The 12,200-nt window shown below is 38.0% G+C and overlaps 1 protein-coding gene across 1 annotated transcript in view; it reads left to right on the plus strand.

Annotated features, from left to right (window-relative positions):
• Positions 1 to 12,200, plus strand: part of SHPRH (SNF2 histone linker PHD RING helicase) — a 55,078-nt gene that overhangs the window by 17,306 nt on the left and 25,572 nt on the right. Inside the window, exons 10-15 of the mRNA XM_009282501.2 lie at positions 319 to 397; positions 2,323 to 2,486; positions 2,576 to 2,832; positions 5,686 to 5,807; positions 8,552 to 8,640; positions 10,596 to 10,688. Coding sequence (XP_009280776.1) covers positions 319 to 397; positions 2,323 to 2,486; positions 2,576 to 2,832; positions 5,686 to 5,807; positions 8,552 to 8,640; positions 10,596 to 10,688 — 804 coding nt within the window. The remainder of the gene's footprint in view (positions 1 to 318; positions 398 to 2,322; positions 2,487 to 2,575; positions 2,833 to 5,685; positions 5,808 to 8,551; positions 8,641 to 10,595; positions 10,689 to 12,200) is intronic.

Below are 12,200 nucleotides of genomic sequence, written 5' to 3' on the forward strand. Positions count from 1 at the left end.
GAAAGAGTGGTTAAACATTGGAACAGGCTGCCCAGGGAAGTGGTTGAGTCCCCATCCCTGGAAGTATTTAAAAGACGTGTAGATGAGGCGCTTAGGGACATGGTTTAGTGGGTGGTGGTATTGGGTCGACGGTTGGACTCGATGATCGTAGAGGTCTTTTCCAACCTCAATGATTCTATGATTCTATGAATGCTGCTTATCTTACTTACCGAAAAGATGTTCAGACTTCTTAAAAATAAGGTCCATGTGTGTTCAGATTGTGTTCCACTCTGTCTTTGTTTTTCCTTTCCTACCATTGGTTCTGTCTTCTTTTGCTAGGCTGCTGAAATGGCACTCCGTTTAAGTGGAATCAATCGCTGGTGTGTCAGTGGCACTCCTGTGCAGCGAGGATTAGAAGGTGAGATTTTATGTAGCAGTGTCATCTGTGGATTTTCCTTGTGCTGATAATTAGGTAGTGGTTTGAAGCAGTTAAAATGTCTGCTAGTTTTGCTCTGAATTCATTAGGTGCTCTGACTTGGTAAGCCATAAACCTTAAGCATGTAATAAAGCCATCAATAAATGTATCAATATAAAAATTGCAGAGCTGAAATCTTTTTATCTTCCTGAGTTAGACGAATACTTTGGGGAGCAGAGAGGCTGTATGTCGAACAGCTGACTCAAGTCTGTTCTTCAGTTTTCACTTAGCACAGTGGGTAAATATTAACCCTTCTCTATTGCAGCTAAAGATAGTCTGCTCTGGTTACAGAATCCTTCTAACTGTCAAATACAGCAAGCAAAGCTGTATTTGCTTTTTGCATAGCCCTGTATGAACTACTATGGGCATCAACTGCCATGAATATAAATTCTAAAAATCGTACTAAGGCTTTATGAAACTGTCTTAAGTCCTTATGTAAAGACTTAATGAACTGAGGTGTGGAGTAGGGAGCTGTATGTTAGCAGGTGTCATTTATCTTGTCTTTTTTTGTGAGGTACTCCATTTCTGTAGACAGGCTTCAGACAGAGATAGAAAAAAAGAAAGGGAACTGACCGACTTCTTTATCTCCCTGTGTTCTTTGGATTTAGGAATACGTGGTACACATTGAGGCAATGAGTTTGAAAGTGGATAAATCAGTGTAAGCATTAGTGTGCATTTGTGAACTATTGTTCAGATACCACACTATTATAGAAGTCAATATTGTAGATTAATTCATTATGGAATTGTGGTTTAAATTTATAAATACACATAATAGTTGTGAGAATACATAGTTAATAAAGCAACCACTATAGAAGGAAGTGATTAATTTGACTGTCATGATTAACTTGTTCAAGTCCTTATGTGTGATAGTGTTGATTTAATACATCTCTGAAATGTCATGTTGTCCATAATACACGTTGGCCAGGTGCTCAGGCTATACTGAGGCAGCCCCCATCACACAGGGGATGAAAACTACTGACTAATTTGAATCTGTGCTGCAGCTGCTGTAATAAAGTGGGATAGGACCTCTGAGTAAACAATTGCTTCCTGCATAGAAATGATTCCCAGGATTTTTCTTCCCCTGGTCTATGATGTATTTGGTGAATGTCTTACGGCTCTCAGCTGAATACCAAAATTACCATAAAGCTAACAGAGTAATGCCATCATATATTTCTATTTCTCCATTGTCCACATGCAGCATTTAAACGTGTGCTTCTGTATTTTTCCAGTAAGACTTAGATACAAGCTTAAAGTCAGTATGTCCTTAAATTTCATCCCCAAAAATGATGGGTTTCTGAATTGGGCAGAATTAGCAAGCTGTATTCTCTCAATTAGTAAGAAAACAATAAAAGTGTTTTGTTAATTTCTTATGCCTTAGTAGAAAAGTGAAAGTCATCTGAATTGCGGCCCCTTTTAGGATGGTGGGCAACAGACAGTTGGTTCACAGCAGGCTGTGAAGTAATGATGCTGAGCAATATTGTTTTAGAAAAACCTGGCAAACCCAGTTAACCATATGCAACCATGTAATTTCTGCCTCTCACCTCTGCTCTGAAGAGGTTTAAATTCATTGCTCTGTTCTGCTTAACTTGAAATTAGGAAAGTGTCTCACAAATACTTATATTCCGGCAAGTTCTATGAAAATCAACAACTAGCTAAAGGAGAGAACCCCCACCTTCCCCCACCAGGTCCCCTACCTGAAATTAGCTATTTTGGTGTGGGAACAACTGGAAAACAAGTGGAAAAGATAAGGGCCAGAAGGTAGTTGCTTTATGCCTGGTAACCTTTGTATGAAAGTTAATTTTTTTGGAGGCATATTGTGAAGTATTAAAACGCAAACATTGTACTAAAACACTTTCTTTTCTTGGCAGATCTGTATGGATTAGTCCTTTTTCTTGGAGTTGATCCTTACTGGGTCAAACATTGGTGGGACCAACTTTTATATCGACCTTATTGTAGGAAAAATCCCCGGCCTCTCTACAGTCTAATTGCCAAGATAATGTGGAGATCAGCAAAGAAGGATGTGATTGACCAAGTAAGTAAGAGTTTTGGGTTTTAAAATTCCTGAACAACACTTATCAATAGCTTTATTTGCAAATTACTTATTTTCTTTTTTAATTGCAGATTCAAATCCCACCTCAGACAGAAAATGTACACTGGCTTCACTTTTCTCCTGTGGAGAGACACTTCTATCATCGCCAGCACGAGGTGTGCTGCCAGGATGCATTGGCAAAACTCAGGAAGATTTCAGACTGGACTCTTAAGCTTAGTAGCCTAGATAGAAGGACTGTGACTTCTATTCTGTACCCTTTGCTGCGGCTGAGGCAGGCCTGCTGTCATCCACAAGCTGTTCGGGGAGAGTTCTTGCCGTTACAGAAAAGGTGAATTTCTGTCACTTCTTAAAAGGCTTGCTTTATCCAAAGCAAAACTCTGATTGTCCCTAATGGTGCAAGATCTTGTACAGTTCTCAAACAAGCCTAATTTTAAGCTGCTTTAATTAAATGTGCAACTATGGCACACCAAGCTATCTGACCTCAGAAGTTGAATAGGATGCAGTAGGGTAGGTAGTGTAATTCTTGTGTTAAAGAACATAGTACTGAGAGGCAGTTGTTTGTGCAGTAACATTTTAACCTTATGATGCTGATGGATACTAGGATGTTGCAGGTGACAGACTGAGTGTGAAACAAGCTGGATTCTTTTTCAGTTTTAAATAAATCCACTGATTTTCTTTGTCTCTTACAAAAGTCATGTTCATAAATGAGAACAATGAACAAAATGAATAAACAGAATGGAATAATTCTTTAATTCAAAGAAAATGTTGTTAATGTGAGGTGGCGGAACTTGTAAATGTGGATCCAAACTTTAAAGCTGTTCAAATGCTTTATTGGGGTGGGGGTTTTTGCTTTTTGCTTTTTTTTGTACGCTTTCAAGATCATCTTCCTCACAAGTGCCCTGCAAATACCAGTTTGGTCTCAGCCTTTGTTAGACCAAAAGCATGTTGCTAGCACTCTTTGTGAAATGTAGCTGCTACTTTTTCAGTCAATTAGAGGGGAGTTGTGAAAGAACAGGCCGTTTCCATTCCAGGCTCTCAGAGAACTGTCTATGTTGTTTCTTTTTTAAGCTACAGGTAGGGAAGAACTTAAACTTTTAATACTGCCAGTGTTATTTCTACTGTTTCCTGCTCTTGTTCATCCATTCTATTCAGTCTCTTTCTATCCTTTTATGAAGATTTGTGTCCTACTCCTTCCCCTTTCTCATACAGGGCACCTACAGGGCCTAAGCAGCTGTAACTGACTTTGCACCTACTTCAGCAGGGACCAATAGTAGGCACTGTGCTGTAGCACTTTCTAACAGTCTGCTAGTGTGGAGGCAAGGACTCAAACATGGGAGAAATCAATATTCCCACCAGCCTATACAAGCCTTTGCATTAAAATGAGCCAGCGGATTACAAATGAAATGCGTAAACTGAGTTGAGTATGCTGGGGATAGCTTAGTACTGTGTTGATTTTGGTGGAATGCTTGTGGAATGATAGCTGCATAGTAACCGTGGTGGAAAAACTAGCAATGAAAATTAAATCTATCTTAAAATCATATGTACAAAGAAAAGTTATTTCCCAGCACTATTGACATATCTTTTTTGTGAACCAAGCTTGACTGCAGCAGTGGACATTCCCAGAACAGAGAGAAAATTTGGCTCCTGGCTTTGGTTATATGTATGAGAATAATGAAGAAATTCAGTGCTAGGAGCTTTGATGAAGAAGAGAAATTTACTGAAACAAGAAAGTTGATGCTGGAGCGTATGGATAAGAGAAACTGGTCAGAAACAAGGAAGCTGAGTTTGGAGCATATTTTATGCTAGATGACCTCTTTTCCCCACCTGTGTAGTGACGACAGTAAATGAGAACATCGCATTTACTCTCAGCAAAAATATAGCCCTCAAAAGGGAGTTTTCTAGGTTCCCCTAGTTACACTGAGTAAGAAAAACTTATTTTTGTCTTAATTGGTAGTCTCAGGCTATGTAACAAACTGCATACTTTATATGTACATCCTTTTGCTTTTATAATTTTTCTTGAAACTGCTGATGGTTTTGAAAATGAAAGGTAAGTAGTAGTGGTAGAAGTATCAGAGTATGAGCAGCAGGTGCTATGTGTATTTGCCAATACCTCTGCAGAATTCTGCTAATTATAAATAGTGATCATATTGATTTAAAGCCTGCTGTAGTGTAACACTGTAGTGTAAACTCAAGGAACAGTTTCTGCAAATGGAAGTGTTGCAAGGAGGGTAAAATAAAGGCCTAGTCAAGGATACCCTTCCAGCATACCTTGGGCCCAAACTGTGCAGGAGTTATGCCACCTCTTACTCTACTCCACAGCACTAAACGCCAAATAGTAAATGCTTCTCCTGAAGGTGAATGAGGCTGAGGAGCAGAGTTTCCAGGAGGGGAGTAGTGTCTGGTCTCACAGCAGCAATTGGTCATAGAAGCAGCCTCAGGTCAGCTGTTGTAGACTGTTGTTGCAGTTTACTCTTCTGCCTCTTTGCATCAGGCTTCTTCCTGCCTGGATTCTTTGTCCCTTGGCCTTACTTCAAGCTATCCTTCATGCTTCTTTCTTTCTCATCTCTGTTCTTGCTTCTCCCTCTAACTTCTCCATTTCCTGCATTTTTATGTTAAGCTAATTCTCTTCTGAGTAAATTCCTCTGAAGAATGACTAATACTACAAACAAGTATAAAAAAAGAAGTTTAAAATGATAGTTGCTAATCTTCACTATTCTCGTTCCACACATTTTCCTCTTTACTTTGATACCTCATCTGTTTTGCATGGTTAGATTGGTAGCGGAGGGGAGAAATGTTAGTCTCTCATAGCTGTTTTCATTTGAACAGCTTCTAGCAAAATGAGGTCTATTTTTGCTTGCTTCCAGTTCACCACTGTAACAGAAGGAACAAAATATTTTGCCATGAAGGATTATTTTATCTAGTTCTAATTTTCCTCTTGTTTCTTATTTCTTTCTATTTTTAGGAGATGTCAACCTCTTGACATACTCAAGTTAGGGTAAAGCTCTAGCTGGAAGAAAAGCTGACAACTAGGGGTTTTTTAATAAGTAAATAAATCTCGAATAAACATTTGCACAGTATGTTGGATGCATGTAACAATCTTTCACGCTGCACAGCATGATGGTTTTACTTCTCTAGTATTGTGGTTTTGTTTCAAATTTGAGCCATTTGGTCTCCATTTCAGCACCATGACCATGGAGGAACTGCTAACATCTCTGCAGAAGAAATGTCGAACAGAGTGTGAGGAAGCTCACCGACAGTTGGTGTGTGCTCTTAATGGCTTAGCTGGTATCCACATCATTAAAGGTAAGACTGGATGGCTGTAGCATATTCTTTACTCCTTTTAGAAGGCTAATTATCGTTTAGATGACACCATGTTAAAACAGTGGCTTTTTTGAATTCAGGGAAAAAGCCATAGTGAAATCCTGGGAAACTAGAGAGGTTTGTAACAGTGTTTGTAAGAAAAAACAACATGCATTCTAGATGAGGGAGAAAAGAATAGGTGTAGTTTGGTGCATCTTTGAGATGTCTCAGAGTATTTCTGGCTTCTTTCTTGATTCTACCATCTATGTGTACTGGGAGGATAAAAGAAGTCATACTTGTGTAATTGTACTTAACCTGCTTTTGTTTTATCAGTACTGCTTTCTGGGCTTCCTTTGTACCCCTGCCATGCAAACTGCTATGCTGACTGTGGAATCTGTTTGCTGCTGCCTGCTATAAAGCTCTGTCAATGTAGATTTTGTCTGAATTAGGAGGAAAAAAAAGTTTTGAATGGGAAACAAAAATAATTACATTAATCTTGAATGTCCCACTAAACAAAATAATGTTATAATAACTTAGTCATGAATGTGAAAGAAATGCCTCTTTGCCAAGTAACAAGTCTTCTAAAGTTGACAAGCTGCTTGAATTTTTCCAGCTCATGTTAAAGTCTTCCTTCAAAGAGGAGAACAAGCAAACTGCCTGTTCTGTTACTTGCCTTACAGAAAGACTACATTCAGATTCTCTAGTCTGTAGTTAGTAGGTTTGAAATACTTTATGAGGGCAGGATGGATATCAGATCGCAGGATGGATATCAAATTTTTCAGATAGAATTAAGTGCTTAAAAAGATTCTGTATGGGTTAAATACTTCTAAAATACACTAGTAGCAAAAATTAAGTTTGGCCCTTTTTGAAAAGCAGATTGAAAATTACATCTGGTGAGAAACAAAAGCAGGACTGAGGCAGAGTTCTGGTCTATAACATTTTTTATTTTTTTTTTCCCCCCTCCCAGCATTACTATTATGCTCAGACTTCTTTATCAGCAAGGAGGAAGCGCACCTTATACATAAGTAAAGCCATGAATTTATTGTTAGTATAATTGAAATCTTACAGGTCTAATTGTTATTAGTCCAGATCTAATTGTTACAGGCGAAAAAACAATAATAATCACACTTACTTGTTTCTACTGCTTTCCTGCTTTTATGCTCATCTTTCTACTGCCCTTCTGGGTCCTGAGGTCAATGGTTTCATATTGATGGTGGTGGTGCTATGGCTAGTTCTCACCACCTGGAGTTCTTTGTCAGGAGGAATAAGATGTTTGTGTTGATGGTTTCTTCTTTCTCACTCAAGGATCCAGTTAGGGTCATTTTTATGTTTGCTAGCACACTTTTACACCTTTCTCTTTCTTCATTGGTCTGCAGCTCCACGTTAACGCCAAATTTAGTGTACATTATGCCTTTTATGAATGTTACATACTATTTCTTTGTTTTCTTTGTTGCCCCTAAAACCAGTTTTGTCCAGCTCTAGGTCTGCATTTCTTTGACTGTGGGTGAGTTGTTTATAGCCATGGCTTCCTTATTCACTGCCAAGCCTGTGCACCATCTCTTAGCATCCCATGGCTGTACTCCTCTACACTGCATCCTAAATCTTTACTTTTCAAGACCTCTGCTGTTGTTACTAGGCCTGTATTTCTCTACGCTACATCATTGTGTTAGTTGTAAATACCACATTCTACATAGAATAACTGCCTGTTACTGCTATCTGTATAAAGCTGTGACTGTACCCCACAAAGATAAACAAAAGTAAAAAAAAAAAAGTTAGCCATAGACACCTAGTGAATTAGAGAAATTGCTGTCACAGCGAGACCAAGTAAAAGGTGCAGGCAGGTCAAGAAAAAGTCAAAGGAGGCCTGACAAGCCTCCACCTTGAGGCCTTGCAAACTCAGCACATAGCTTTTAGCCTGTTACTAGTGATGGCAATAGTATGTTGCAGGACTGCACCCTTACAACTGGCAACTGTTTCAATGTAAAAAGCAACAAATCTTGTTGAAATAGGGTTGTTACACTTCCAGATATGTAGGAAGATGATTTTTGTTTTACTCTGTTGTCTGTCTTTATACATTTCATGTCCCTGTGCTTCTCCAAGTTTTAAGTCTTCTAAGACTTTACTGACTAAGTAAATTTCTGTCAGCTGAGAAGAGAAAAGAAAACAAAATTTTTTTTTGCTGCTTTTCCATATGCAACTTCAATTTTGTATTTCTTTTTTAATTTATATAATCTATTTTCTGAGAAGTGATTGTGATGTTAGCAGCTTACATCAGTAGTTATGCTCCCTGCATGTATTTAATCGTTTCTGCATTTTTGAAGTATGACACAACTTACATTATTCACTCTTCCAGTGAAAACAATGAATTTGCAGTGCCAATTTAGTAATGTATCACTGCAGTGGGTTGTAGGTGATGGGTCTTTTTAGTGCTACATGTGAAATTTTTTGGACTTATGCAACTGTGAATACATATTTCAAGATCAAGAAGTCTACAGATCTTGCAGTCACACAAGAGATTTAATTTGGAAACTGCTTTAGTCTTTGTAAAATGTAATACTCTGTCTTTTACCTTTTTTTGGGGGGGGAGAGCAGAATGAATAGGGAAGATTTGCTTGAAGACATACAGATATTATACAGCCTCTCTGAAAACATCTTAATATGTAACAAGTGATGGCCAGTCATGGCTGTTTGTGTATTTAAAAACCAACACAATATGTGTATGTTTTTGTTACTCTTTTTTAATTCAGGAGAATATGCATTGGCTGCAGAGCTGTACAGAGAAGTGTTAAGATCATCTGAAGAGCACAAAGAAAAGCTCAAAACAGATTCCTTGCAAGTGAGTGAGCATTCAAATGTAAAGAGACGTAGTTAAGAACTGGAATACTTTAGATTTAATTTAACAGGTCAGTCTTTTCTTCCTCCCAGTGGTGTGCTGAATGACTCTTTCAGCCTGCTGTCATTATCGCAATCTTTATGTAGGAATCTGTCCAGTGACCTTCACGTTTCCTTTTTTTTTTGAAAGCTACTGTATTTCTAAAAACGTTTGCTTGTGAGTCTTCATGATATCCCAGAAGCAGTGTATGATCTCCACCTGCTGTTCTGCAATAAAAGTAACATGCTGAATTCCTTGTGTATGTGACTGTGACTGCTCACATTAATGGTACTATATTACATCCTGCGAATACAGGATGCTGGTTTTGCATTGAGAATGATATTAACGTGCCAATGATAGAGAAAAATAAAATTGTTGCACTGCAGAAGATGTTCTCTGAAAGGGCAACAAAACATGAAAAAGAATCAAAGTGAATTTTCTCTTCAGGAAACATATTAATACCTTTTGAATACTATATTAAAAATATGAATACGTTTTCCTGATAAAAAAGCAATGGTTCTGTAAGTAACATCTTTATATTTCTTCAAGAAATATCAGTTCTAAATTGACCAAAATTCTCTTAAGCATAACAAGATATTTAAAATGTTAATGACAGGTAAATAAGAAGTGATCAGTTGTCTATTTCTTTACTTTTCTTGCTTCGCTAAGTAAGTTATTCTTTGATTATCTTGCATGTGGTCATCTGATGGCCCTGTTGTGTTTCTTTGATCCTTTCTTCTTCTTTGTGACTTCCCAGAGGCATTTTTCACTTAGCATAGCCGTATCATCATAGACTTGTTAAGCTACTCATAACAAGATTGTTAATTAAGCTGTTTTACTGGATTATGCGATCCAATAAAGCTTTTTTTTTCCCCTCAAAATGTACACAGCCTAATATTGCCTCTGTGTAATAAAACTCAACTTCCGTTGAGTACTTCCCAGTTGTGTAGGCTGAGCTCTTTAAGATAATAGCAAACCACTGCTGGCCAGTGCTCTTCAGTGGCTGAGATAGTAATAGGGCAAAGGTGCAGTGGATCCAGGAGGTGAGAAGGGCACAAGTTCATGATAGTGGAAGTTATTACTATGAGTTTGTGGGTGATATGCAGGCAGCATAATATTAGGGGTCTAGTTTGGTATACATAGGGTGAACCTAGGGAAGAGGAATAGAGTTGCCTTATATTAACAATCAAGTTACTTTCCCTAAACAAAAAGGTCGTTTTATTCAGTCATCTTTTATTTCAGAAAAGTGAAAAATATGAAAAATTATTGAAGCTCTTGGGAGCTGTTTTCTTCCTTACACTTTACTTTCCTTTAGATAGGCTAAGTGAATTGTCTCCTTATAATAGTCTGAAAGGTATTTACAAAAGAATGTGCTCTGAGATAAATAACATGTTTTCCATATGATAGTCAAGGGCTGTTTAATTAGGAGGGTGAGTACGGGACAGAATCTGATGACTTGGTGTCAAACTTTCCTGCTGATTTGCTTTTGAGGTGTTGAAGAAGGTCTTTTTAATGTTTCATTTCCTATCTCAGTGAAATGAGGAAAAGAATGTTTATTTTCTTTATGAATGTGCTCTGAGATAAATAACATGTTTTCCATATGATAGTCAAGGGCTGTTTAATTAGGAGGGTGAGTACGGGACAGAATCTGATGACTTGGTGTCAAACTTTCCTGCTGATTTGCTTTTGAGGTGTTGAAGAAGGTCTTTTTAATGTTTCATTTCCTATCTCAGTGAAATGAGGAAAAGAATGTTTATTTTCTTTATAATGTGCTTCCAGATTAACAGAGAAAAAAATAAAACTAATTTTAAATGAATACTAATTTCTTGCTGTAAGCTTTCATTGCTGTTTAAGCTTTTTCTGTCACAGATGTTGCAGTGTATTTTTTCATGATTGCTGTTGACTTTGTGTATATTTAGAGACTTCATTCTACACACAATTTGATGGAATTGTTATTGGCGAAGCACCCAGGAATTCCCCCGACTTTGCGTGATAGCCAACTTGCAGAAGAGGTAAACATTGTTCATTTTTATATAAATACATTTTGAAGAGCCCCCTTTTTTTTATCCTTCAATATTTTCTCTAACTAAAGCAATATCATTAACTTTCAAGTTAACTATGTACATTTCCTTTCAGGTTAGTAAAATCAAGAGTTGTTCAGGGTATGAGATGAAAGCAGAAATGTCCAGTAAAATGGCTGCTGTTCTGAATGCTTGGTGATCTCTGTTATGTTGTGAGTGTGTTTTATGGAAGTTTTAATAATTTTTATCTCTAAAATGTGATTTCCCCACCCCCACAATGTTCTTGTGGAAATAACTTACATAGATGTTACTGATAGAGAATGCATCATCCCGAATTCTTTTGAGTCCTTTATTTCCTCACATTTTCTTTAGCTTTTCTCATTTTAACTGCAGATAGAGTCTTTTCTAAGCGAAGTTTATTTTTCTTGCATAGGTGCCCTTCATTCCAAAACACTTCCCCATCTCCTAGTAAATATAGGCTACTACTGTCTAATGCGTCTTCTCAGTCATGCCTTGAAGCTGTTTTTCTACCTCTCTTTTTGGTCCTGTGTGTGGTTCTGGTAATATTTTCTTTGAAACCTTCTTGAGAAGGTCCTGATTTGCAGTGTTCTTCATAGCCTAAAGTTTGCCAGTGGCATCTGTCCAGGCTCTCCCTGTATTACTTATACTGTACTCACATGCCCTACAGCAACTGGTTCATCCCTGTCACTCTTGTACTGCCTAAACATCTGGAAAGGTTGACCATCTTTGCCCAGATAAGCAAGTCACTGCATGTTACTTCCTGTGTGCATAGGCTTGTTTAACCATATCCTTAATCTTAACTGGGGAAATACCTAGTAAGATAGCTGGGATCACTGTTCCCCACTGGTTACTTGTAGTGGACATATGGACCACATTTGCGAAAGAACGTCATTATTGTGGCATCATTTGGGTTGGAAAGGACCTTGGGAGGTCTCTAGCTGAACCTGTCCCTCAGAGCAGGGTCAACACTGATTTCTGACCAGGTAGCTCAGGGCTTTATCCAATTGGGCTGTTAAAACCTCCAAGGAAAGAGATTTCACAACTTATCTGAGCAACCTGTTCCAATACTTCGTAATCTTCATGGGGGGGGCGGGGGCAGAAATCACATAGAACTTCCCGTTCCGATTTATAGCCATTGTCCCTTGTTCACTTGCCATGTACTTCAGTAAAGCGCCTGGCTTGCTTTTCTCGGTGACTTCCTTCTGGCTGCTGGAAGGCTGCTATTTTGTTCCCTCTAAGCCTTTCTTCTCCAAGCTGGACAAGCCCAGTTCTTTCAGCCTCTCCAGTTATGTGGTGCTGATCAGTATCTGTCTTACTATTAGGATATCTTGTGATATTTTATCATTTTTATGCAAATTCTATGCATAGGTAGCATTTTTTTCTGGTTTAATGAGACTTGTTCTCTTAAATATCTAAAGGAGTTTCTGCCAGCCTTTATAGAAATACTGCCCATTTTTTTATTGACCTGTAACTCTAGCAATT

The sequence above is a fragment of the Aptenodytes forsteri genome, unplaced genomic scaffold (assembly GCF_000699145.1).
Source record: "Aptenodytes forsteri isolate BGI_AS27 unplaced genomic scaffold, ASM69914v1 Scaffold357, whole genome shotgun sequence".
Classification (NCBI taxonomy): Eukaryota; Metazoa; Chordata; class Aves; order Sphenisciformes; family Spheniscidae; genus Aptenodytes; species Aptenodytes forsteri.